The sequence below is a fragment of the Oncorhynchus masou genome, chromosome 1 (assembly GCF_036934945.1).
Source record: "Oncorhynchus masou masou isolate Uvic2021 chromosome 1, UVic_Omas_1.1, whole genome shotgun sequence".
Lineage (NCBI taxonomy): Eukaryota > Metazoa > Chordata > Actinopteri > Salmoniformes > Salmonidae > Oncorhynchus > Oncorhynchus masou.
Window position 1 is genome coordinate 40,211,766 of NC_088212.1, and position 25,892 is coordinate 40,237,657.

Sequence of the window (25,892 nt, forward strand, 5' to 3'; positions counted from 1 at the left end):
TGTATTGAGAACAGGAAGTACCAGTACAGCCAAGTCAAAGGTGCAGTACATTCTCTACACAACGGATTGTAAAGGGTATCGGGCTTGATTAAAACTTGTATCACTATTTCAACTGACAAGGTAAGTACAATGTCTCAATTGTATTCATTTAAATGTAAAATAGTGACAACATTTGATTGTCTTTAGATTGTTATGAGTGATGTGACTAGTCTAATAGACATCAAGGGATAAGAGAAATTGGTCATGTGTATATAAAAAGCATAGGAGGTTGGTCTCACATTAGTTGGGGAGGAAGGGCTCGTCGTAATGGCTGAAGCGAAACAGTATCAATGATGCCATTTCTTTCTTTCCGTTCCAGCCATTTTTACGAGCCGTCCTCCCCCCGTCAGCCGCCTCCGCTAGATTATTCTCAGATTTATGAGAATAATCTAAAATTAAATGTTGGGAGTGTTATATATTGAAAACATGTATATTTAATATAAAAACAACAGTTCTCCAGTAAAATCATATAACAACAAAGATGAAGAGGTTTGGGGATTCTTAGGCCGTGTTTATACAGGCAGCCAAATTCTGATATTTTTTTCACTAATTAGTCTTTTGACCAATCAGATCAGCTCTGAAAAAGATTTGATGTTAGAAGATCTCATGTGATTTTTCAAAAGACCAATTAGTGAAAAAAAGATCATATTTGGGCTTCCTGTGCAAACTCAGCCTTAGAGGTTGTTTGGCTCAGTGAGGCACATTTAAATATGGCTAATAATCACAGATACAGATTTGGGTTAGACACATTGCACAGGTTGGTGGCACCTTAATATGGGAGGACAGGCTTATGGTAATGGCTGGAGTGGAATTAGTGGAAAGGTATCAAATACAGTACCAGTCAAAAGTTTGGACACACCTCCTCACTCAATGGTTTTTCTTTATTTTTACAATTTTCTACATTGTAGAATTATAGTGAAGACATCACTGTGAAATAGCACATATGGAATCATGTAGTAACCAAAAAAGTGTTAAACAAATCTAAATTTATTTTATATTTGAGATTCTTCAAAGTAGATGACCTTGGCCCTGAAGAAAGCTTTGCACACTCTTGGCATTCTCTCAACCAGTTTCACCTGGAATGCTTTTCCAACAGTCTTGAAGGAGTTCCCACAAATGCTGAGCACTTGTTGGCTGCTTTTCCTTCATGCTGCGGTCCAACTCATCCCAAACCATCTCAATTGGGTTGAGGTCGGGGGATTGTGGAGGCTAGGTCATCTGATGCAGCACTCCATCACTCTCCTTCTTGGTCAACTAGCCCTTACACAGTCTGGAGGTGTGTTGGGTCATTGTCCTGTTGAAAAGCAAACAACAGTCCCACTAAGTGCAAACCAGATAGAATGGCGTATTGTTGCAGAATGCTGTTGTAGCCATGCTGGTCAAGTGTGCCTTTAATTCTAAATAAATCACAGACAGTGTCATCAGCAAAGCACACCATCACACCTCCTCCTCCATACTTCACGGTAGGAACCACACATGCAGAGATCATCCGTTCACCTACTCTGCGTCTCACAAAGACACAGTGGTTGGAACAAAAAATCTCAAATTTGGACTCAGACTAACAGACAGATTTCCACCAGTCTAATGTCCATTGCTTGTATTTCTTGGCCTAAGCAAGTCTCTTCTTATTATTGGTATCCTTTAGTAGTGGTTTCTTTGCAGCAATTCAAAGGCCTGATTCAAGCAGTCTCCTTTGAACAGTTGATGTTGAGATGCGTCTGTTACTTGAACTCCGAAGCATTTATTTGGGCTGCAATTTCTGAGGCTGGTATCTCTAATGAACTTATCCTCCTCAGCAGAGGGATCTCTGGGTCTTCCTTTCCCGTGGCGGTCCTCATGAGAGCGCTTGATGGTTTGTCCGACTGCACTTGAAGAAACTTTCAAAGTTCTTGACATTTTCTGAATTGACTGACATTCATGTCTTTAAGTAATGATTGACTGTCATTTCTCTTTGCTTATTTGAGCTTTTCTTGCCATAATATGGGCTTGGTGTTTTACCAAATAGGGCTATCTTCTGTTTACCACCCCCTACCTTGTCACAACACAACTGATTGGCTCAAACGCATTAAGAAGGAAAGAAATTCAACAAATGAACTTTTAACAAGGCACACCTGTTAGTTGACATGCATTCCACTACCTCATGAAGCTGGTTAAGAGAATGCCAAGAGTATGCAAAGCTGTCATCAAGGCCAAGGGTGGTTACTTTAAAGAATCTAAAACATAAAATATATTTTGATTTGTTTTTGGGTACTGCATGATTCCATGTGTTATTTCATAGTTTTGATGTCTTCACTTTTATTGTACAATGTAGAAAATAGTAAAAATAAAGAAAAACCTTGAATGAGTAGGTGTGTCCAAACTTATGACTGGTACTGTACATCAAGCACATGGTTTCCATGAGTTTGATTCCATTACATTAGCTCTGTTCCGGCCACTATTATGAACCGTCCTCCCCTCAGCAGCCTCCTGTGATTGAGTGCGTGTACAATTCCACCCACATTTCCACTCTGCAGTGGGTCGAAACACTTATGTTGGTATTCTTTCACTGATTTTTCCTCAAGGAATAAGGACTCTATTCAATCTGTAAAACTGAAGTGTTACAGAGTTTGCCATAGAAATCAAAACTGCATTGGTCTAAACATGTTAAAAACTATGATGAAACCATTTAAAAATGTTCAGCCGAGTCCCATGGGTAAATTTAAAAGGAAGTAAACCAGATACAGCAGGCTAATTTCCTCACACTGTGACACTTGATGGCCTTGCTACTCCCTCACAAACAGTACCCAGTTCCTTTTAATATCTTCAGATGGAGAGAGAAAAATCTGACTCAGTGATGTTATTACTATTTTTAACAATTGTTGCTGTGTATTTGTGTGGTATATGTTGCTGTTTTCACTGACGGTCTCTGTGTTAAAGACAAGCTTATCATTAATGTATTGGCATAATATGTGTTTATCTGTCTCTTGTTTATTTTGCAGGTCTGGAAGCACTTCTGGGAAATGGCTCAAAATTGCCTCAAGTGTTTGAAATACACCATGTGTATGGTTAACTTCTTGTGCTTTGTACGTATCTCCAACATTCACCTATTAGCCTTCTACTCTTACTTCCTCAATGAGATTGAAACCCATGTTCAGGGTTGGGGAGTAACTGATTACATGCAATCAGTTACATGTAATCTGATTACAAAAAGCATTACAGTAATTGGTCACGTGAAAAGAAAAAAATATTGTAATCAGATAAACAGATACAGTACTTCGTAAAAACTACATGATTACTTCTTGGATTACTTTTAAATTCAGAAAAAAATACATTGACACCTTTCTGTTTTCTCAATGACATTCAAATCAGCATTGAAAAAGGCACAAGTTGAAGTTTGTCCCACCTGAGAGAGTCTGACCACTAGTCAAAGACCACTATGAAGACACATAAAATGTGTTTCACGGATACATTGTCTTCTTCTACTGCCTCAAGGTTAAGGGGGGGAGTAATCAAAAACGGTTACAATTTTGGACAAGTAACGAATTACATTTAGAAAGTTACGTACCCAAAGCAACCCTTCCCATGTTCAATATTTCAATTTCCATTTATCCTGTATAAGGTGCATTTTAGGACAGCCTCCTCCTGATGAGACTGTCCCTAATATAGACACAATTATGTCACATGACACCATATTCTGTATGATGTATGTTGACGCCATGTTGTGTTTGGGTCAGATGTGTGGAACGGCAGTGTTTGGTTTTGGAGTGTTCCTGATGTTGAACACCAAGGTTTCTGCTCTCATCCCCACCCTGGCCACCTTGAATCTGGCCAACACACTCTTCATCACTGGCATCATCATCACTTGCGTGTCCTTCCTGGGGTTCCTGGGGGCTCTTAAAGAGAACCGCTGCCTCCTCATCACTGTAGGTCTCACATATCTGACATTATTTTGTATTCATCAGACATGTCAGTATCTTCATTCACTGTCCTTGCTTTAAACTGACTAACAAAAACTGGTAAATAACCTATTTTTAGTGATCTAGGTACAATCATTCATTAAAAGTGCAACGTGATAACATAAGGATTTTCCAGAAGGATGTACACAAACTCCATTTTTCTTGGTTTGCAGTTTTTCATCCTGCTGTTCATTCTGATGTTGGTGGAACTGACTGTAGCCTGTCTACTGCTGGTATATGAGAAAGAGGTAAGATAAAGCAGGTGTACCATCAGATGTTGGTAGGTTAAGGGGTGAGAGAAAATGAAGTGAAGAGATCATTAATACATTACTAATGAGGACTTATACCAGGAAAATCAGGAGTTGAGAGAGGGCCAGGGTTGTGAGGAAAGGTCAAAGATGATAGGTGACGTTTTATGAGACGTTCATACTGCTAAGAAATGAATATGTGCGCTTAGATTGACAGATTCCTAGAGGAGGATCTCACAGAAAGTCTGATGAAATCCAGGGAGTCAACTAAAGGTGTGAATTCCACAAACACGGACGACTGGGACATCATTCAGGTCACGGTGAGTGTGAATTGAGAAACAATTAAACTTTACAATGAAACTTGGATGACCCTTCTTTCACCCTGCCATAGTTCCGAACAAAATTGAGTGGAAATATGTAGCACATGAAATGACGCTGCTTTTCTCATGCTCAATTCTATTACATTTAGTTCCAGTGCTGTGGGATTCACAACTCAAGTGACTGGAAGGACAAAGTGCCTCTGTCCTGCTGCCGAGAAAGCCCATGTGTTCTCAAGACGCCAGTATACTGGAAGGCCGTATGACATCACATATACAATATCCTCTCATGATTAACAAGCCTCAAATGAACTACAATACTGTAGAAAAACATAGCCGATGTCACTCAATAAGGATATTTTCTCTTCATCTCAGGGTTGTTACAATAAGCTGAAGGTGTGGTTTGAGGAGAACTTCCTAGTCACCGGTGTTGGTGTGATTGTGCTCTGCATTATCGAGGTATGATCGGTGATAGGTTTATATTGGCATTCACGTAAAAAAAAAAAAACATTCCAGACCAGAAGCATCTTGTCACCTGGTCCATCTGGTGAAAACGAGTGGATTATATATATAGGGACTAGTGTGCCATTTGGTACGCACCCCATATTCCTTAGACGCGAGGCCTATACACTATCTTGAATAGTGTCTAAGGAATATGGTGTGCGTCCCAAAAGGCACACTAGTCCCTATATAGTGCACTACTTTTCACCAGATGAATAGGGTGCCATTTGGGATGGTGTTGCATAACTATACCATAACACCATGTAGGCTAACACATTCATTTTGTTTTTTTTTCTGTTGGTAGGTCCTGGGCATGTGCTTCTCCATGACTTTGTTCTGTCACATAAGCCGGTCTGGACTCGGCTACAAGTTATGACATTTCTGCTTACATGGTTAGGACCTTTCTGTTCTAACTGAAAACATCTGTCTTCAACTGTTTTACAGAACTTTAAACTTACATTTACAGGCACCTATGAGATTTTATACACTTAAATTAATGTTTGTCTTCTGTAATAATGTCATCAGTTCATTTTATGCTGAAAGGCAGGCACTTTATAATGTAAACCCAAATAATGCAATAAACATTGAGCTTTTAAATTAATTTTAACCCCACAAAGATTGACTAAAAGCAATTTTCCCTCCCGATCCGTAACTGTATAAAATGTTTCTGCCATCAGAAGACTGAAATGGATTTCCTAAATTAAAGTATCTTGGGAGTTAAAAAAAACAAAAACATTCCCATCACCATCTTTCTAACAACACAGTATGACAGCGGCTTGTCAACGTCACATGGTTTCCTGTTACTTTCAACCTCCATGGTGAAACTGAATTTAACCACTTCTTCTTATAGCGAAACTGATGGTTTCACTTCACTAATATCACAACGAAGCAGTCAGTAAAAGGACCCTCCTTTCTTTGAGAAAACTTTGTTAAAACTCTTGTGTGAAGGTGTGAAAACACCACCACCTTGTTTAGACTGGGTTGTTTGTTGTGGGAGTTTACAAGAAACCTTTCTGTTTTGCATTTTTCTAACATCTACATTCGGGTCCCTTTGTATGTAGATTTGCAGTTTTTCACACCACCTTAATGTTTTCTCAACCCTGGAGCAAGATATATTTCACTTCAGATTGAGATATGAAGTGGAATCAAAAGCAACACCTTGCAGGTACATACTTAAGAATAAAAATACATTTAAGCATTCCACAGTTTTATTTAAAGAATAAAATCCTGCATCCTCAATATTTTAAGACAAACTAAAAAAATACTAAGATGTCCTTTACATTTTAAAATAATTGTGTTCTTTTTTTGAAACCATCACAAAAAATAGAAACAAGTACAATTTTGTCATAAAAAAAAATGTAACTGTACACAGCAGAATATACCATTTATTGCAAACTGAACACCCCTGATACCTCAGAAACTATACACACAATTATTGCAATTCACCTAGATATGCAAAACTACTCCGACACAGATCATTCGTTCTCTTTACTGCTCTGAAATATGACAGCTGTTAAATGAGTCCGGTTTGTTTCCCCACGCTACCCCTGTAATTACCCGGTGTCTGAAGCACAGCAACTGCTATCTTCAATGTGATGTTATGCCTTTAGCGCAGTCGATTTCGGGGGAGGTCAATTTCTTTATATTTAACTTGTACAAAATTTCAGTAACTGTCGCACTTTTGTCCTCCTCTCTGAACACAACAGAAGAAACAATATCCTCTTTGGAAGAGAGAGGGAGATGCATTTGACTAAACTGAAATGTTAAGATATCTTCTCTAAGTGACATATTTTCCTTATTTAATAGGGAGGTCATTAAAGAAACCAGAGTCCCTCTGAGTAACAAATGGACTCACTATCAATTCAGCAGAAACCGACTGCCATTATGGTAAAGCAATGCCACCAAATATAAGAAGCTAGACTATACCTGCATCATGGACACCTGTAAATGCACTGGATACTTTAACAGAAACTCAGGTCTATAAAAGGGATTTCATTTGGAAAGATATGTTTCATTCTAAAGCCTTTGGGCTTTTCAATTATTTGTGTATGACCTACACCTGGGACAAATGAATGTTTGATGTGCGATGTCTTCAAAAACAGATTTTCCATGCCTTTTTCTTTCTTTTGCTGCATATTGCATTAATAACAGTATAAATGGCACTTTAATGACATTACATATTTCCTGGGTCTGACCAGAGAAGGGTAAACGACAATGTAGCCCAAGTCTCAGGAGGATACTGAATCCGCATGAGGGCGGGTATATACACCACCTCAGTGGGGTGTATACCACATTCCACCCCAGTAAATAATGCAGTGCTCACTACAGCCCCGGGTGAAAATGTAATGCAATCAAAAGCTAATTAAATGCACGTGCATGACACAGAGTATCAACAATCTGAAGCTCAATTAGAGTAGTTTGAGACAGTACCATGTCTTGAAAGTACATTCCGTTAGGTTAGAGAACCCAAACCAGCCATGATTTAAATGCTGCAAAGAGTGATCTCTTATCACTCAGTAAACATTTAATCCACCAAAAGGTCCATGACAGCAGATTTATCACACCGCCATCTGCAATGACAATAACATCAATAAATAAGATGAGAAATGTAGTCTTTCACAAACCCTTGTCTAACAAAATCAAACCTATTCACACAACCCAACATAATTGGAATGAGTAAATAACAATAGGGTACCCAGCCCCTCTTTAAAACATCTAGGTTAAAACTCTGCTTTTTAATAGAAAAAAAAAAACCTGTCAGTTATTGTTTGTTCAGTAACCATCACCCCACAATAGACTCTGCACTAGTTTAAATTGATCATGTCAAATAAGGTATTACGAAATCACGCCCTCTACTGTCCAAGCCATTTCCAGCATACATAAGACCAAAAACAGACCCTTATGGGTTAAAATCACAGTTACGATTAGTTCAAATTAAGCATGACACACACACAAAAAAGAACAAGTTAACATTGATGATTCAAATCTGCCCCTCGTTGTAACCAGTACGCAGCAAAAATAAGTCATCCCATCCCAGTTGCACCATGGAGCAATCTACTTAGTATCAATTGAACAAGCCTCACTCAAAATAACCATCAATGCACTTTCACTGACAGGAGGAGGAAACCAATAGGCCGGGGGTATTCAACTCTTACCCTACCATGTTCGGAGCCAGCTGGTTTTCTGTCCTACCTTAATTACACCCACCTGGTGTCCCAGGTCTAAATCAGTCCCTGATTAGAGGGGAACAATGAAAGAAAAACCCAGTGGAACTGGCTTCGAGGTCCAGAGTTGAGTCTGAGGGCAATAGGCTAATCACTGTTAATACCAAGCAACCAACCATCTTCCACTAGGTGCAACACTCAATTGAAGTAGCAACCCACAATCGAAAGCAATAGGAAGCAGGAAGAGGAGAAGTCATTCATTTAAGTTAAAGGCTACCATTTCCTAAAGGCCAGTCAAAGTGTAAAAGCTTCTACAATCAGGAATTAAGAAAACAAACAATGTTCCAAACATTGACATTTTCAAGTTATTATACCCCCATAAAAGTTATATTGAAAGCAGGATTCAGATAAACTAGGTGTCACGTGATTGATAATGAGTAAGCTTCATGTGTCACAATGAGCAAAAAGCAACTACATATAAGGCAGCTTGTTTTAACCAGATTTGCTAGCACAAGTGCTTGTCCATGGTGCAATGTAGAGTCAAGCTGACTTTAAGCATGTAAAGCATTGATAATACTCTTTACTTGTTAAGACTACAGGTTTCAGGCCATACAGAAGGCCTCTGGGCTAGACTAGCCTATGTATTCACTGGAAACAATGCAAAGGTTTATACGGGTCTGGGTCATATGAACTAGGCACCAAATGAAAGAAAATGGACTGAAACAGGGAGGGACTACCTAACCATGTCCAATAAGAAGCTTGTGTTTTCGTATTTCAGTTGCAAAAAGTTTTGCTTTGGTGTGCACTACTAAATACGACCCTGCTGTGTCTATTAAAATGGTGCAGTACACATTTGATGCCGCCGTTAACTTGAGTCCCAAACTGCTTGTCTTTGACAGTGGCATTTCAAATCCATGTTGTATAGCAGCTTATTCATGGTCATATCCTAAGACTGCACGACGACACAATGATTTACCAAAACCATTATGGGACCAAAAGGACCAATAACTTAAAATATGGTCACAACAACCAAGTGAAAGTCATCTTCTGTGCATGCCAATGTTGTTCTGTAAGCATTTCTCTTTCATCGCTTGCACTCAAAAGCGCAAAACACTGACGTCATTATGATACGACTACAAAGTCTGGCGTCCCACACTTAAAAGCAGCATTGAGAAATCCATAGCCAGGCCAGTATAGGAATGTAGGGGTTCTGACATGGCCTGGCCAGTAGAGTGACAGTATAGGAATGTAGGGGTTCTGATCTGGCCAGGCCAGCATGTGTTCCAGTGTGTCTAGGCCTGTGAGGAGGAGGAGGAGGAGAGGGAGGGGAGCTGTGTGGTTCTGATGTGTAGTAGGGAGAGTCTGAGGGCTCAGGGGGTTGTGATGTGCTGTGGAGTGTCGGCGTGAGGAAGGGTTACATTTGGTGGTGGTGGTGTTGTCTGTAGGAGCCCCCAACCAGTGCCAGAGGAAGGGGAATGCTGGGTTGCGTCCGAAACAGCAGCCGATTCACCTTATACTGTATTACCTTGACCGGAGCCCATAGGACTCGCGTCAAAAGTAGTGCACTATGGAGGGAAGAGTGCCATTTGGGACACAACCCTGGGGGTGTTTGGATGGGCAGCTGTCTGTGGACTCGCTCTCATGGGAGTAATGCGACCAGCGTTGGCGTCAGTGGTGATGGTCTCTTTCCTCAGACAGAAGGACAGACAACTCCTGGGCCTGGCTTAGCAGAGCTCACAGTGGCATCAGCCGAGTGGTGTGGAACAGGAGTGGGTTCAGTTCCTCCGCATGGACAGCCCGGTGGAGGGAGGGCTCCGAGGCACTCCGCTCGATTTTTGGCAACAGGTCCTGGACCTGCTCAATGCCTAACATGACCTGGGGCGAAACAAAACCAACATTATATAAGTGGGAAATGTACTCCTGCTCATAAACACTAAAAACCAAGGAGGCCGACATGCATAAAATAATACAATAAGAGAACAGTAAATAAAGAGAGGAATGAGTAAAATACCCTCTTGTTGCTGACTATGATAAACCAAGCACACAACAAATGCTTTGGCAGTGCTCTCTCTCACCTGTGGAAAGAGGGGCCTCTCATCACGTTTGAACTTCAGGCAGTCAATGATGAGCCTCTTCATGGACTTGGGTGAGCTACTGGACAGCAAACTGAGGTCTGGAGACAAGTAGCCACGCCCAACCATAAAGAGTATCTGAGAGGAAAGACAGGTTGGTAAACATGATACAGTACAGAAGTATCGTGTTTTTTTATGCATGAGAGGTTTTAATGTGAATTATCTTACATGGCATGCATGTGAGCTGCACCCTTCAGATACACTACCGTTCAAAAGTTTGGGGTCACAAAGAAATTACCTTATTTTTAAAGAAAAGTACATGTTTTGTCCATTAAAATAACATAAAATTGATACGAAATAGTGTAGACATTTTTTATTAATTTTTTTATTTCACCTTGATTTAAACAGGTAGGCTAGTTGAGAACAAGTTCTCATTTGCAACTGCGACCTGGCCAAGATAAGGCGTAGCAATTCGACACATACAACACAGAGTTACAAATGGAATAAACAAAACATACAGTCAATAATACAGTAGAGAAAAAAAAGTCTACATACAGTGAGTGCAAATGAGGTAAGGAAATAAATAGCCCATGGTGGCGAAGTAATTACAAAATAGCAATTAAACACGAATGGTAGATCGGCAGAAGATGAATGTGCAGGTAGAGATACTGGGGTGCAAAGGAGCAAAGTAAATAAATAAATACCAGTATGGGAATGAGGTAGGTAGATAGATAGATGGGCTGTTTACAGATGGGCTATGTACAGGTGCAGTGATCTATAAGCTGCTTTGACAGCTGGTGCTTAAAGCTGGTGAGGGAAATGTGAGTCTCCAGCTTCAGATTTTTGCAATTCGTTCCAGTCATGGGCAGCAGAGAACTGGAAGGAAAGACGACCAAAGGAGGAATTGGCTTTGGGGGTGACCAGTGAGATACACCTGCTGGAGCGAGTGCTACGAGTGGGTGCTGCTATGGTGACCAGTGAGCTGAGATAAGACGGGGCTTTTCCTAGCAGAGACTTGTGGATAACCTGTAGCCAGTGGGTTTGGCGACGAGTATGAAGCGAGGGCCAACCAACGAGAGTGTACATGTCGCAATGGTGGGTAGTGTCTGGGGCTTTGGTGACAAAACGGATGGCACTGTGATAGACTGCATCCTATTTGCTGAGTAGAGTGGTGGAGGCAATTTTATAGATGACATCACCGAAGTCGAGGATCGGTAGGATGGTCAGTTTTACGAGGGTATGTTTGGCAGCATGAATGAAGGATGCTTTATTGCGATATAGGAAGCCGATTCTAGATTTCATTTTTGATTGGAGATGCTTAATGTGAGTCTGGAAGGAGAGTTTACAGTCTAACCAGACACCCAGGTATTTGTAGTTGTCCACGTATTCTAAGACAGAGCCATCCAGAGTAGTGATGCTGGACGGGCGAGCAGGTGCGGGCAGTGATCGATTGAAAAGCATGCATTTAGTTTTACTTGCGTTTCAGAGCAGGTGGAGGCCACAGAAGGAGAGTTGTATGGCATTGAAGCTCGTCTGGAGGTTAGTTAACACAGTGTCCAAGGAGGGGCCAGAAGTATACAGAATGGTGTCGTCTGCGTAGAGGTAGATCAGAGAATCACTAGCAGCAAGAGCAATATCATTTAAGTATACAGAAAAGAGAGTTGGCCCAAGAATTGAACCCTTTGGCACACCCATAGAGACGGCGAGAGGTCTGGACAACAGGCCCTCCGATTTGACAAACTGAACTCTGATAGAGAAGTAGTTAGTAAACCAGGCGAGGCAATCATTTGAGAAACCAAGGCTGTCGAGTCTGCCAATAAGAATGTGGTGATTGACAGAGTCGAAAGCCTTGGCCAGGTCGATGAATACGGCTGCACAGTAATGTCTCTTATCGATGGCGGTTATGATGTCGTTTAGAACCTTGAGCGTGGCTGAGGTGCACCCATGACCAGCTCTGAAACCAGATTGCATAGCAGAGAAGGTATGGTGGGATTCGAAATGGTCAGTAATCTGTTTGTTAACTTGGCTTTCGAAGACCTTAGAAAGACAGGGTAGGATAGATAGGTCTGTAGCACTTTGGGACTAGAGTGTCACCCGCTTTGAAGAGGGGGATGACCGCGGCAGGTTTCCAAACTTTGGGAATCTCAGATGATACGAAAGAGGTTGAACAGGCTAGTAATAGGGGTTGCAACAATTTCAGCAGATAATTTAAGAGAGAGGGTCCAGATTGTTTAGCCCGGCTGATTAGTAAGGGTCCAGATTTTGCAGCTCTTTCAGAACATCAGCTATCTGAATTTGGGTAAAGGAGAAATGGTGGGGGCTTTGGCAGGTTGCTGTGGAGGGTGCCGGGCAGTTGACCGGGGTAGGGGTAGCCATGTGGAAAGCATGGCCAGCCGTAGAGAAATGCTTATTGAAATTCTCAATTATTGTGGATTTATCGGTGGTGACAGTGTTTCCTAGCCTCAGAGCAGTTTTTGAGTTAGTACTACAGGATGCAAATTTATGTTCGAAAAAGCTTGCCTTTGCTTTTCTAACTGCCTGTGTATATTTGTTCCTAACTTCCCTGAAAAGTTGCATATCACGGGGGCTATTCGATGCTAATGCAGAACGCCACAGGATGTTTTTGTGCTGGTCAAGGGCAGACAGGTCTGGCGTGAACTAAGGACTATATCTATTCCTAGTTCTACATTTTTTGAGAGGGGCATGCTTATTTAAGATGGTGAGGAAGGCACTTTTAAAGAATAGCCAGGCATCATCTACTGACGGGATGAGGTCAATGTCATTCCAGGCCAGGTCGATTAGAAAGGCCTGCTCGCAGAAGTGTTTCAGGGAGCGTTTGACAGTGATGAGGGGTGGTCGTTTGGTCACACACCCATTACGGATGCAGGCAATGAGGCAGTGATCGCTGAGATCTTGATTGAAAACAGCAGAGGTGTATTTGGAGGGTGAATTAGTTTGGATGACATCTATGAGGGTGCCCGTGTTTACTAATTTGGTGTTGTACCTGGTAGGTTCATTGATAATTTGTGTGAGCTTGAGGGCATCAAGCTTAGTTTGTAGAATGGCCTGGATGTTAAGCATGTTCCAGTTTAGGTCACCTAGTAGCACGAGCTCAGAAGATAGATGGGGGGCAATCAATTCACATATGGTATCGAGGGCACAGCTGGGGGCAGAGGGAGGTCTATAGCAAGCGGCAACAGTGAGAGAATTGTTTCTGGAAAGGTGAATTTTTAGAAGTAGAAGCTCAAATTGTTTGGGTACAGACTTAGTAATAAAGAACTCTGCAGGCTATCTTTGCAGTAGACTGCAACACCGCCCCCTTTGACAGTTCTATCTTGGCGGAAAACGTTATAGTTAGCAATGGAGATTTCAGGGTTTTTGGTGGTTTTCCTAAGCCAGAATTCAGACACGGCTAAGACATCTGGGTTGGCAGAGTGTGCTAAAGCAAAGAGTAAAACAAACTTAGGGAGTAGGCTTTTAATGTTAACATGCATGAAACCAAGGCTTTTACGTTTACAGAAGTCAACAAATGAGAGCACCTGGGGGGTGGGAGTGGAGCTAGGCACTGCAGGATCTGGATTAACCTCCACATCACCAGAGGAACAGAGGAGAAGTGGGATAAGGGTACGGCTAAAGACTATACAAACTGGCCGTCGAGCACGCTCAGAACAGAGTGTAAAAGGAGCAGGTTTCTGGGCACGATAGCATAGATTCAAGGCATAGTGTACAGACAAAGGTAAGGTAGGATGTGAGTACATTGGATACATTGTTAACAGCTGATTTTGAATGGAATATCTACATAGGTGTACAGAGGCCCATTATCAGCAACCATCACTCCTGTGTTCGTTAATCCAAGTTTATCATTTTAAAAGGCTAATTGATCATTAGAAAACCCTTTTGCAATTATGTTAGCACAGCTGAAAACTGTTGTTCTGATTAAAAAAGCAATTAAACTGGCCTTCTTTAGACTAGTTGAGTATCTTGAGTATCAGCATTTGTGGGTTCGATTACAGGCTCAAAATGGCCAGAAACAAAGACCCGATTAACCTGTAATCGAACCCACAAATGCTGATGTCCAGACACTCAACTAGTCTAAAGGAGGACAGATTTATTGCTTCTCTAAAATCGGCACAACAGTTTCAGCTGTGCTAACATAATTGCAAAAGCTTTTTCTAATGAAAAAATTAGACTTAAAATGATAAAACTTGGATCAGCTAACACAATGTGCCATTGGAACACAGGAGTGATGGTTGCTGATAAATGTAGATATTCCATTCAAAATCAGCCGTTTCCAGCTACAATAATCATTTACAACATTAAGTGTCTCCACTATTTCTGATCAATTTGATGTTATTTTTAAAAAGTGACACATTTTTGCTTTTCTTTCAAAAACAAGGACATTTCTAAGTGACCCCAAACTTTTGAACGGTAGTGCATTTACTTAGAGTCAAACAGTTCCCATCCTCCTCTCAGCCATCAAGTGTTATATTTATGGTGGTTTATAAACTTGTAATACTTAAATATTTAATAATTTAATTGTAAAGTATGTGTGCTTGAAGCTGCAACTTGTAAAAAAACAAAACATTCTCACCTGGTCTCGGTTGTTAATCTGGGAATAAGGCAGAGTCCCCGACATCAGCTCAAACAGCACCACCCCGTAGCCGTACACGTCTGACTGGAACGTGTAAGGGTTGGCGTCCTGCATCCGGATCACCTCAGGAGCCTACAACGGAAACACACACACATCATTGGACAGCTGACGCAAGCAGATGGGACATTTTCTAAAATGAAACTTTTTCTAGCTGATGTTACAACTGTTTCTTTTTCCAAAACAATAAAATCACACAAGAGAAATGCTACCCGTTGAAAGTCTAGAACACTCACAAGACATTAAAAATCACATGGCTAAATGTAGATTGACAGTCGAGGTGAAATGATGCCACACGCAATACCAGAGAGTGATATCTAGGTCCAACTCCCTAGACACCAAATGGAAGACAACGGACTGAAACAGGTAGTGAACTACCTGAATGTTGCAAAACGTTTTCCATTGCAAAATGGCTTGCTACAGTGTGCCGTAATGAATACGACCCAGGAGTGCCAGTAACTTACCATCCACAGAATGGAGCCGCTGGGCTGTTCTACCTGCTCGGAGCCACTCCATCGAGACTTCACCGTTGCCAGCCCAAAGTCCCCGATCTTCACAGTCCAGCCCTCATGGAGGAAGATGTCTGACAACAGAGCTCAGGAACATGGCAGCAAGTAGGTTGGTAGGTGTGTACATTTGGAAAAGCCAATCAATCACACATCTAAATAGACGTGAAATTGATAACAAAGGTGATCAAGACTTGGACACAAAATATCTCTCCGATGGGGCTGACAAACATTTGATCCATTTTATGTTGAAGCGTGACAAATACGAGAGTTAGATCAATTTGTTCTAATACATCTCCATGGATCTGCTAGAAAGCCTGATACAACACATTCTACTTAGCCTTTAAAAAGGGGAAGAAGAGGAGATGCTGTGACAGTTTGAAGCCAAACAGGCTCACACCAAGCAACATAACATGCAATTCATGATGGATAGATTTCACAACTGCCACACAGTGACACACTATAAAAACATGAACATGATTAGTGGTTAGCACAGCTCTGAACTCAAAGAAACACAAAATAAAAGGGGTGTTTAAAAATACTTCTGTGGTTATTCTTTATTGGCTGCAAAGGCCTACACTAGGTAAAGGAAGCTCTGACAGAGCCTCACCACTGACAATATACAAAAAGCGTCGTAAGAGTATGACTGCTGATCTAGGATCAGGGCCTTCTTATCCATATAATGGTATTAATCTTCAGAGAGAAAAGCCCAGCTCAAGAAAGGATACTGTTTGATTTCAGGTCTCGATGAATTATATTCTTGGCATGAAGATAACTGAAAATTTAAAAAAAAAGAAAAAAGACTAATGTTATTTATAATTGAATATACCAAAGCAGTCAAACTTTTTTTTTTTACTTTAAAAAACTACAACTTTTCAGGTGCGAATAAAAAGCACCACGTGACGAAATAAGACAGTCGAACCCAACTCATGAGGCATGTATAAGTTATATTCAAGAATCCATTGCTACGAATCAAGAATTTAAAAGTTCAAAAATAGATGTACAAATTCCAGATTTTCCCTTTAATAACAGTGTGCAAAGAGCTGCAGCCTTACTCCATGCCCTGTGCTGTCTGCCTGGCCACGTCGATGCGACGCATGGTCTCAAACTTGGTCTCAGAGACGTGCAGATGGCGGTACAGGCTGCTGCCCTCACACCACTGTGTGATGATGGCAAAGTTAGGCTTAGTCATGAAGCCCATGAACAGCAGAATGTTGACGTGGCGTGTCTTTCTGCGGGGGAGGGAACCCACCAGGAAGCAATATTAGTCACAAAACACACTGCATAACTCTCCATATCACTCCTAAAACTGCATGTTTCCTCAATTCACCATGTTCTATCTATAACGTTTGAATAATGTACATTCCGGCACAGCACCGTCATTGAGTAATGTACATACCGGTATACCAGGACCTGATAAAAATAGCATTCATTAATTTGTCAATGTAACTAACAAGAAGAGAGCAGCTTCTCACCGTAGCACTTGCATTTCATTTTTAAAGGCTTGCAACTGCTCAGGTGTTGGCTCTGTCACTTTGAGGATCTTGATGGCCACGTCGCCGTGCCACTTGCCCTTGAAGACAGTCCCAAAGGAGCCTGCACCTATCCTTTTCTGGATGTTGACTTCTCGCGAGTGGACCTCCCAGTAGTAACTTGAGTCTCTATAGCCGCCACGGTGCTAAAACACAAACCTATACTCAACACTATTTTCAACAACATCCCCACCACTAATTAACAGCAAACACAAAGGGTTCAGAGTCCCGGACATCACTTTCTAAAAAAAAAAGGTGATGGCATCTCCAAAAAAAGACTGCAACAACCGTTGATGCCGTCACCTTTACATAAAAAAAAAAATTATTGAATTTTTCCCCCTTTTTCTCCCCAGTTTTCGTAGTTACCAATTATTAGAAGTTACTATCTTGTCTCATTGCTACAACTCTCGTACGGGCTCAGGCGAGACGAAGGTCGAAAGTCATGCGTCCTCCGAAACACAACCCAACCAAGCCGCACTGCTTCTTAACACAGCGAGCATCCACCCCGGAACCCAGCCGCATCAATGTGTCGGAGGAAATACCGTGCTAACCTTGGTTAGCACGCACTGCGCCCGGCCCGCCACAGGAGTCGCTGGTGCTCAATGAGACATCCCTACCGGCCAAACCCTCCCTAACCCGGACGATGCAAGGCAAATTGTGCATCGCCCAAGGGACCTCCCAGTCGCGGCCGGCTGCGACAGAGCCTGGGCTCGAAACCAGAGTCTCTGGTGGCACAGCTAGCGCTGCGATACAGTGCACTAGACCACTGCGCCACCTGGGAGGCCACCTTTACATTTTTGGGACTTTCCCCAGATAAAAATCTCATTCCATAGAAGCCTTTTAGTACCGCTGGCATATCTAATTTCTACTTACCACTTTCTTTTTGTCGTCAGATGAGGAGGGCTTGCGCTCCTTGTGCTCTGAGGGGGATTTGGGGGGTCTCCTGCCAGGGGAGCCCAGGGAGGGCGGGCTGGTAGAGGGTTTGGGTGATGGTTCAGGAACTGTATATAATACAGTACAAATGAGCAAGTTATTAAACACTTGCAAAGGGCGAATAATCTCATTAATAGTAATCTCAAATAAATAAATAAATCTGATCATTTTAAAATCTCACCCATTGTATTGTTTTGTAATTTTAACGCATCCTAAAAAGAGAACAAAAACACTTAGCATAACCACTAAGGTCCAATATCATTTAAACATTGACTCAGATCGATGCCCGCTATAGGTGTGATGTATGCCATTGTAGGGGATGAGAAATTAGCTGTAATAAATGGACTGCTGAAATTGCATAGTATAGTAAATCCTGGCGTGTAATACCAGACCCTGCATTGTGGGTGTGACTGTCTCACCTCTATGATGCTGACACCGGCAGGGCCTACGGTGCTGACCATGTGGACATTGGGGGTGGAGGTGGACCGATGCCTCTGTAGAGACTGACCATCTCCACCTGGCAGAGGAAACCGGAAGGCCGAGGTTGGGGACAGTAGTCCGTGCCTATATGAAAACATAGGAGCACAACAGTATAGGTTAAGGTTAATTTTTGAAGAGTTACCGTTCTCCATTGAAGGGGGGCACCAATACCATATGGTTTCTAGACTGGGACTTGCATCCCACATGGCACCCTATTCCCTTTATAGCACACTACTACTGACCCAAGGAATAGGGTACAATTTGGGATGCATTTGACTATGGTTCAGATCCACTTACCCAGAAGGATCCGGGGTTAAGGCGATGTCGCTCTGGGATATGGAGTTGTCTGGCAACAGTATGGATATCTGAGGGTACTCATCTGGGCAAGGATTAGGTGTGCACCTGGAAACAAGGTACAGTACATACAGAGACTAAACCAGGGGTAAGGAGCACTGTTCCAGTCACACAATGCTAACAGTACAACAAATATGAAGTGACATGAGTGACCTTGTGAAAACAGGGTCTCCACAGGCTCCATGAGGTTGAATTCAAGACTTTTTGAAAATACCTTAATGCCACTTGGAATTCAATGTAATGCCAATTCTGAGGTGTGCATGCAACACACATGCTAATATTCCACTCCAGGAATGAGCCCATGTTGGCAAAAAAGTTATTTTAGGGCTATAGCCTACATGGCTCATATTATCAGGCAGGTGTGCTTTCTTAGCAATGAGCCTGACAGATGAAGTAGCATAGTGGCTACTGGCTAGGCTATACATGGCTGAAGTGCAGGGTTGGCCATGTGCATTTGTTTAGGCTACCCTGGTGGGCTAATCATTAGCGAGATCACAAACTAGGTTAAGAATTTTGGCTTCGATGTCAATACGAGCTTAGTATAATGATACTCAATACCATAACTGTGGGGGGAAAAAATGCTTTAAAGTCAAATATACAGCACTGTTACTGTATAAAACATATGTGCTCTCCATCTTTAGAGCTTGGCCACAGGGTATGCAGGCTTTTGATCACACTTGGACCAGCTTAACAAGGTCCTGTTGAGCAGTGGATTTGTAGAATCTTGTGTGTTATAGTGGGCTGGAAGAAAAGTCCACACACACAGTAGCTCTCCCGGAGGTATTATTCTATAACATTAGAACATAAGCCTACATCCAAAAAGTCAAATAAAAAATAACCTTATTCAGTGAATCATGTATCAAATGCCTATACTTTGAGGTAAGGTAGCTAAGCAGGATGGCTCTAGTCATACCTTTTCCAGTGCCAAGTAAGACCTGAAAGAAGTTAGATGAAATAGCTAACATGCTCAGGGAATACATGATGGCTATTCAAAATAATCTGATATATTTTCGGCTCTTTAGAGATTAATTTGCCTGCATGTGTTTATGTATACTGTTCTAGGCTTTATCCTATGCTACATAATTTACAACATGAGGAAGTGGGAACTCAAAACACATGGTGTATTCGGTGCATGTGACAAATACAATTTGATTTGCTTTCATTGCAGGAAGCAGGCTAACGCACATTACTGTTCTCCAAAAATGGTTTTAGAACCCATAAATCACCAGGAACGCTGTGAAAGATTAGGAAAGCCTAATCTCCGACATAAGAAAAAATTGCATTGGTAAGAGGAGGGTTTATCATCCCAGCTTTAATTAAAGTTGTCTATCAAACTGTACAGTCGTGGCCAAAGGTTTTGAGAATGACACAAATACTAATTTTCACAAGGTTTGCTACTTCAGTGTCTTTAGATAGTTTTGTAAGATGTTACTATGGAATACTGGAGTATAATTACAAGCATTTCATACGTGTCAAAGGCTTTTATTGACAATTATATGAAGTTGATGCAAAGAGTCAATATTTGCAGTGACCTCTGCAATCCGCCCTGGCATGCTGTCAATTAACTTCTGGGCCACATCCTGACTGATGGCAGCCCATTCTTACATAATCAATGCTTGAAGTTTGTGGGTTTGTGTTTGTCCATCCACCTCTTGATGATTGACCACAAGTCCTCAATGGGGTTAAGGTCAGGGGAGTTTCCTGGCCATGGACCCAAAATATCGATGTTTTGTTCCTTGAGCCACTTAGTTATCACTTTTGCCTTATGGCAAGGTGCTCCATCATGCTAAAAAGGGATTGTTCGTCACCAAACTGTTCCTAGATGGTTGGGAGAAGTTGCTCTCGGAGGATGTGTTGGTACCATTCTTTATTCATGGCTATGTTCTTGGGCAAAATTGTGAGTGAGCCCACTCCCTTGGCTGAGAAGTAACCCCACACATGAATGGTCTCAGGATGCTTTACTGTTGGAATGACACAGGACTGACGGTAGCGCTCACCTGGTCTTCTCCGGACAAGCTTTTTTACGGATTCCCCAAACAATCGGAAAGGGGATTCATCAGAGAAAATAACTTTACCCCAGTCCTCAGCAGTCCAATCCCTGTACCTTTAGCAAAACAGTCTGTCCCTGATGTTTTTCTTGGAGAGAAGTGGCTTCTTTGCTGCCCTTCTTGACACCAAGGCCATCCTCCAAAAGTCTTCGTCTCACTGTGCATGCAGATGCACTCACACCTGCCTGCTGCCATTGCTGAGCAAGCTCTGTACTGGTGGTGCCACAATCGTGCAACTGAATAAACTTTAGGAGATGGTCCTGGCGCTTGCTGGACTTTGTTGGGCGCCCTGAAGCATTCTTCACAACAATTGAACCACTCTCCTTGAAGTTCTTGACGATCCGATAAATGGTTGATTTAGGTGCAATCTTACTGGCAGCAATATCCTTGCCTGTGAAGCCCTTTTTGTGCAAAGCAATTATGACAGCACATGTTTCCTTGCAGGTAACCATGATTGACAGAGAAAGAACAATGATTCCGAACACCACCCTCCTTTTGAAGCTTCCAGTCTGTTATTCAAACTCAAATCAGCATGAGAGATCTCCAGCCTTGTCCTCGTCAACACTCACACCTGTGTTAACCTGTTGAAACTCTAGGGGCGCAATTTCATTTTTGGATGAAAAACGTTCCCGTTTTAAACAAGATATTTTGTCACAAAAAGATGCTCGACTATGCATATAATTGATAGCTTTCGAAAGAAAACACTCTGACGTGTCCAGAACTGCAAAGATATTTTCTGTGCGTGCCCTAGAACGTGAGCTTCAGGCAAAACCAAGATGAGACGGCATCCAGAAAATGAGCAGGATTTTTGAGGCTCTGTTTTCCATTGTCTCCTTATATGGCTGTGAATGCGAGAGGAGTAAGTCTGCCCTTTCTGTCGTTTCCCCAAGGTGTCTGCAGCATTGTGACGTATTTGTAGGCATATCATTGGAAGATTGACCATAAGAGACCACATTTACCAGGTGTCCGCCCGGTGTCCTGCGCCGAAATTGGTGCGCAAAAGTCAGCTGCAAGTATTTTTCCACAGAATTCAGAGGAGAATGCAGGCTTCCACGAACGATATATCAATGAAGAGATATGTGAAAAAACACCTTGAGGATTGATTCCAAACAACGTTTGCCATGTTTCGGTCGATATTATGGAGTTAATTCGGAAAAAGTTTGACGTTGTAGGTGACTGAATTTTCGGTTCGTTTCGGTAGCCAAATGTGATGTACAAAACGGAACGATTTCTCCTACACACAGACGCTTTCAGGAAAAACTGCGCATTTGGTATGTAACTGAGAGTCTCCTCATTGAAAACATCCGAAGCTCTTCAAAGGTAAATGATTTTATTTATTTGGTTATCTGGTTTTTGTGAAAATGTTGCGTGCTAAATGCTACTCAAAATGCTAAGCTAGCTTAGCATACTCTTACACAAATTAGTCAATTGCTATGGTTCAAAAGCATATTTTGAAAATCTGAGATGACAGTGTTGTTAAGAAAAGGCTAAGCTTGAGAGCAGGCGCATTATTTTCATTTTATTTGCGATTTTCAGAAATCGTTAACGTTGCGTTATGCTAATGAGCCTGAGGCTTTAGTCACGATCCCGGATCCGGGATGGGGAGATTCAAGAGTTAACAAGGGAATCACTGACATGTCAGCTGGTCCTTTTGTGGCAGGGCTGAAATGGAGTGGACATGTTTATTTTGGATTCAGTTCATTTGCATGGCAAAGAGGGACTTTGCAATTAATTGCAATTCATCTGATCACTTCATAACATTCTGGAGTATATGCAAATTGCCATCATACAAACTGTGACAGCAGACTGAAAATGAATTTGTGCCATTCTCAACTTTTGCCCATGACTGTATAGGCTACCTTGCTCTGCTCTGGCAACAGCCCGACTCACACGTGAAGTGCACACACACAGGCGCACATGTGGATAGCTCTTGAACATCTTGAAATTGCACTTACAGTATTTGATGATTTATTTTGTTTATTTTTTGTGGTGGCAACAATTAAGCAGCAGCACAATATAACGGACACACTGTAATCGTCTCCTTCGCATTTTTTAAGACCATTGACAATGGGATTGAAGACATTTTAAGAATTAAGACCTCAATCAGATAAATATTAATATTAGACTTAACTTCTTCGATATAGGGGGCGCTCTTAATTTTTGGATAAAAAAACGTTCCCGCTTTAAACAAGATATTTTGTCACAAAAAGATGCTCGACTATGCATATAATTGACAGCGTTGGAAAGAAAACACTCTGACAAAACTGCAAAGATATCTGTGAGTGCCACAGAACTGATGCTACAGGCGAAACCAAGATGAAATTTCAAACAGGAAATGGCCCAGATTTTGAAGGCGCTGTGTTCCAATGTCTCCTTATATGGCTGTGAATGCGCCAGGAATGAGCCTACACTTTCTGTCGTTTCCCCAAGGTGTCTGCAGCATTGTGACATATTTGTAGGCATATCATTGGAAGATTGACCATAAGAGACTACATTTACCAGGTGCCCGCTTGGTGTCCTCCGTCGAAATTATTGCGTAATCTCCAGCTGCGTGCATTTTACCATTTGCTTCAGAGGAGAAAGCCAACTGCCACGAATGATTTATCATCGAATAGATATGTGAAAAACACCTTGAGGATTGATTCTAAACAATGTTTGCCATGTTTCTGTCGATATTATGGAGTTAATTTGGAAAAAAGTTTGGCGTTGTAATGACGTGATGAACAAAACGGAGCGATTTCTCCTACACAAATAATCTTTTTGGAAAAACTGAACATTTGCTGAGTCTCCTCATTGAAAACATCCGAAGTTCTTCAAAAGGTAAATTATTTTATTTGAATGCTTTTCTTGTTTTTGTGAAAATGTTGCCTGCTGAATGCTAGGCTTAATGTTATTCTAGCTATCAATACTCTTACACAAATGCTTGTGTAGCTGTGGTTGAAAAGCATATTTTGAAAATCTGAGACGACAGTGTTGTTAACAAAAGGCTAAGCTTGTGAGTGAATATATTTCTTTCATTTCATTTGCGATTTTCATGAATAGTTAACGTTGCGTTATGGTAATGAGCTTGAGGCTATGATTACGCTCCCGGATACGGGATTGCTCGACGCAAGAAGTTAAGAACCCATGGACACACAAACAAAATGAATCAAGAACATTGTAGGATTTTAAACCTTATCACAATGTACTGGAGACTGACCACATTATTGACTCACACAATCTAGGACAGTATCCCTGTTCCGTCTCCATGTACTCGACAGACTCACCGTTTTGTTATAGTGTCCATGTCCACACACACAGTGGGGACCTTGCTGCTGCAGTGCTGGTGAAACTTGTAGCCGCATGTCTGACATCTGAAGCCGTTGAACAGAAACTTGTGACAGAAGTCACAATAGGCCAACTTAAAGAAGGTTTTTCGTACCTGGAATACAAATGACTTTAAATAGGTTGTGTTTTTTTTAGACATTTCAATTGAAACGGTAGGGCAGTGTTAAAGAAGGAAAGTGAGGCGAGGGTTTGTGGCAAAGTAGTGATAGGTCCAGTATTCTAACAAGCACATTCATCATTCATTAAACGTGGTGGTGGTAACCACTACTGGAAAAATAGGTGTTGCCATACAATACACGAATGCAGAGTGAAACAATTACAAGAGCTACTTACAAAGTTATGCATGGTGAGGGGGACATCATCCAACACCTCCACCAGAAGCTCTTCTCCTACCAGCGGGGTGATGTCAGTGTTCCAATCAGTTAGTCTCTTGCGACTGCAGGAGGGGGTGGTGGACAAAAAGACAAAGGAAATGGGAGAACAAAACTGAATCAGAAAACTGTATTGCTATGGAAGACAAAGCAGCTAAAAATGTATTCTGGGGTTGTACATAGAAAGTTAAGAAATATTGTTTGAGCAACAATATATATGAAAATTGTGTTACAAATCAGGTTAAAGGGGGAGTGACTCAAATGGATTCAAATCAGTCTGCCAGTTTAGTTAACTGTTCATAAAGTATGACACTGACAAGATGTCCAAGTCCCAAATAGCACCCAGTTCCTTATATAGCGCACTACTTTTGACCTGAGTTATATGGGCTACGACAGACACTTACCCTTCTAGGAGTCGAAACACAGCGCAACAGTCCTGGCTCAGGCCCCTTACTTTAAGGGCTTTATCCAAACTGTCATAAACGGTCTGCCCAGGGCGAACATTCACCTGCAGACACAAATAGATGTTTGAACAAAATAGGAGGTATATGAAAGCTAGTTTAGCAATGACAACTAGGGTGTGAATGTGGCTGCTTGTGTCAGAGAAAGAACTACTTTCATGTGATAAAATACAACACTAAAAACCATTTAGAGTTAAGAAATCTTGTAAGTCACGTAGACAGTTGGTTGTCATGCAACAAAACCGACGCGTGCACAACTATGGGTCTAAACAGACCGGGTTGGATTAGATTGTTGATATGGATATTTTGTCTCCAATGTTTATTGAAAACAAATACATTTGCACAATGAGCACATATAGATATATATTGTCATGGGGGTAGGTTTATGACAGTCATAAATACCTCATCCCCCCTTTTTCCTCTCTCGATCCTACTGAGGTTACATTTGCAAAACCCTTGGTTAACAGAGATTCTGGGAACATCAGAAGGTGGGGGGAAATGAACTATATTCTGGTAATCCGACCAATTGAACATGTGCGTGGTACTTAATGAATATGTCAGTTCGGTTGTCATCTGAGACATTCTCATCAATGATAAGATGACAAACTCTACAGTGGAAAGTCTACACAGAGTTATCGGATTCACATGGATGGGATGAAATGTGATTTTAGCTTCTAAAATGTGAGATTTGGGTTTTCATAAGGTAGGGCTCTGCTCAATCAGTGGCCCGCCTTTGTGAAGGGACATGGGCTATACAACATTTCAAACACGCCTTCCTCTCCCTTCCGATATAAGCCCTTGACGACAATATAACCTCCTGTTCCGAGGATGACGGTCCGATGTCAGAATGGTTCAGATAACTACAGAACGAAGCCAACATCAGCGTGAGCTTTGGTTGCGAATGCTATAAACTTTGAACTCTTATTCACTACAGAAGTGATACTTCCTAGCCGTTG

The 25,892-nt window shown here is 41.6% G+C and overlaps 2 protein-coding genes across 2 annotated transcripts in view; one reads left to right on the plus strand and one right to left on the minus strand.

Annotated features, from left to right (window-relative positions):
* Positions 1–15: 15 nt before the first annotated feature.
* zgc:64051 (leukocyte surface antigen CD53) lies at positions 16–5,641 on the plus strand. The gene is made up of 8 exons (XM_064971437.1): positions 16–120; positions 3,018–3,101; positions 3,753–3,941; positions 4,148–4,222; positions 4,432–4,542; positions 4,692–4,799; positions 4,915–4,998; positions 5,345–5,641. The coding sequence occupies exons 2-8, from the start codon at positions 3,039–3,041 to the stop codon at positions 5,414–5,416; spliced, it is 702 nt and encodes a 233-aa protein (XP_064827509.1). The 5' UTR covers positions 16–120; positions 3,018–3,038; the 3' UTR covers positions 5,417–5,641.
* A 589-nt stretch (positions 5,642–6,230) lies between these two features.
* araf (A-Raf proto-oncogene, serine/threonine kinase) overlaps positions 6,231–25,892 on the minus strand; it is a 33,543-nt gene continuing 13,881 nt past the window's right edge. The window contains exons 3-16 of the mRNA XM_064971428.1: positions 24,880–24,983; positions 24,438–24,540; positions 24,044–24,198; positions 18,673–18,777; positions 18,315–18,459; positions 18,077–18,107; positions 17,836–17,963; positions 16,906–17,108; positions 16,486–16,662; positions 16,159–16,205; positions 15,389–15,507; positions 14,868–14,999; positions 10,280–10,414; positions 6,231–10,079 (exon numbers count right to left, since the gene is read on the minus strand). Coding sequence (XP_064827500.1) covers positions 9,939–10,079; positions 10,280–10,414; positions 14,868–14,999; positions 15,389–15,507; positions 16,159–16,205; positions 16,486–16,662; positions 16,906–17,108; positions 17,836–17,963; positions 18,077–18,107; positions 18,315–18,459; positions 18,673–18,777; positions 24,044–24,198; positions 24,438–24,540; positions 24,880–24,983 — 1,725 coding nt within the window. The 3' untranslated portion in view covers positions 6,231–9,938. The remainder of the gene's footprint in view (positions 10,080–10,279; positions 10,415–14,867; positions 15,000–15,388; positions 15,508–16,158; positions 16,206–16,485; positions 16,663–16,905; positions 17,109–17,835; positions 17,964–18,076; positions 18,108–18,314; positions 18,460–18,672; positions 18,778–24,043; positions 24,199–24,437; positions 24,541–24,879; positions 24,984–25,892) is intronic.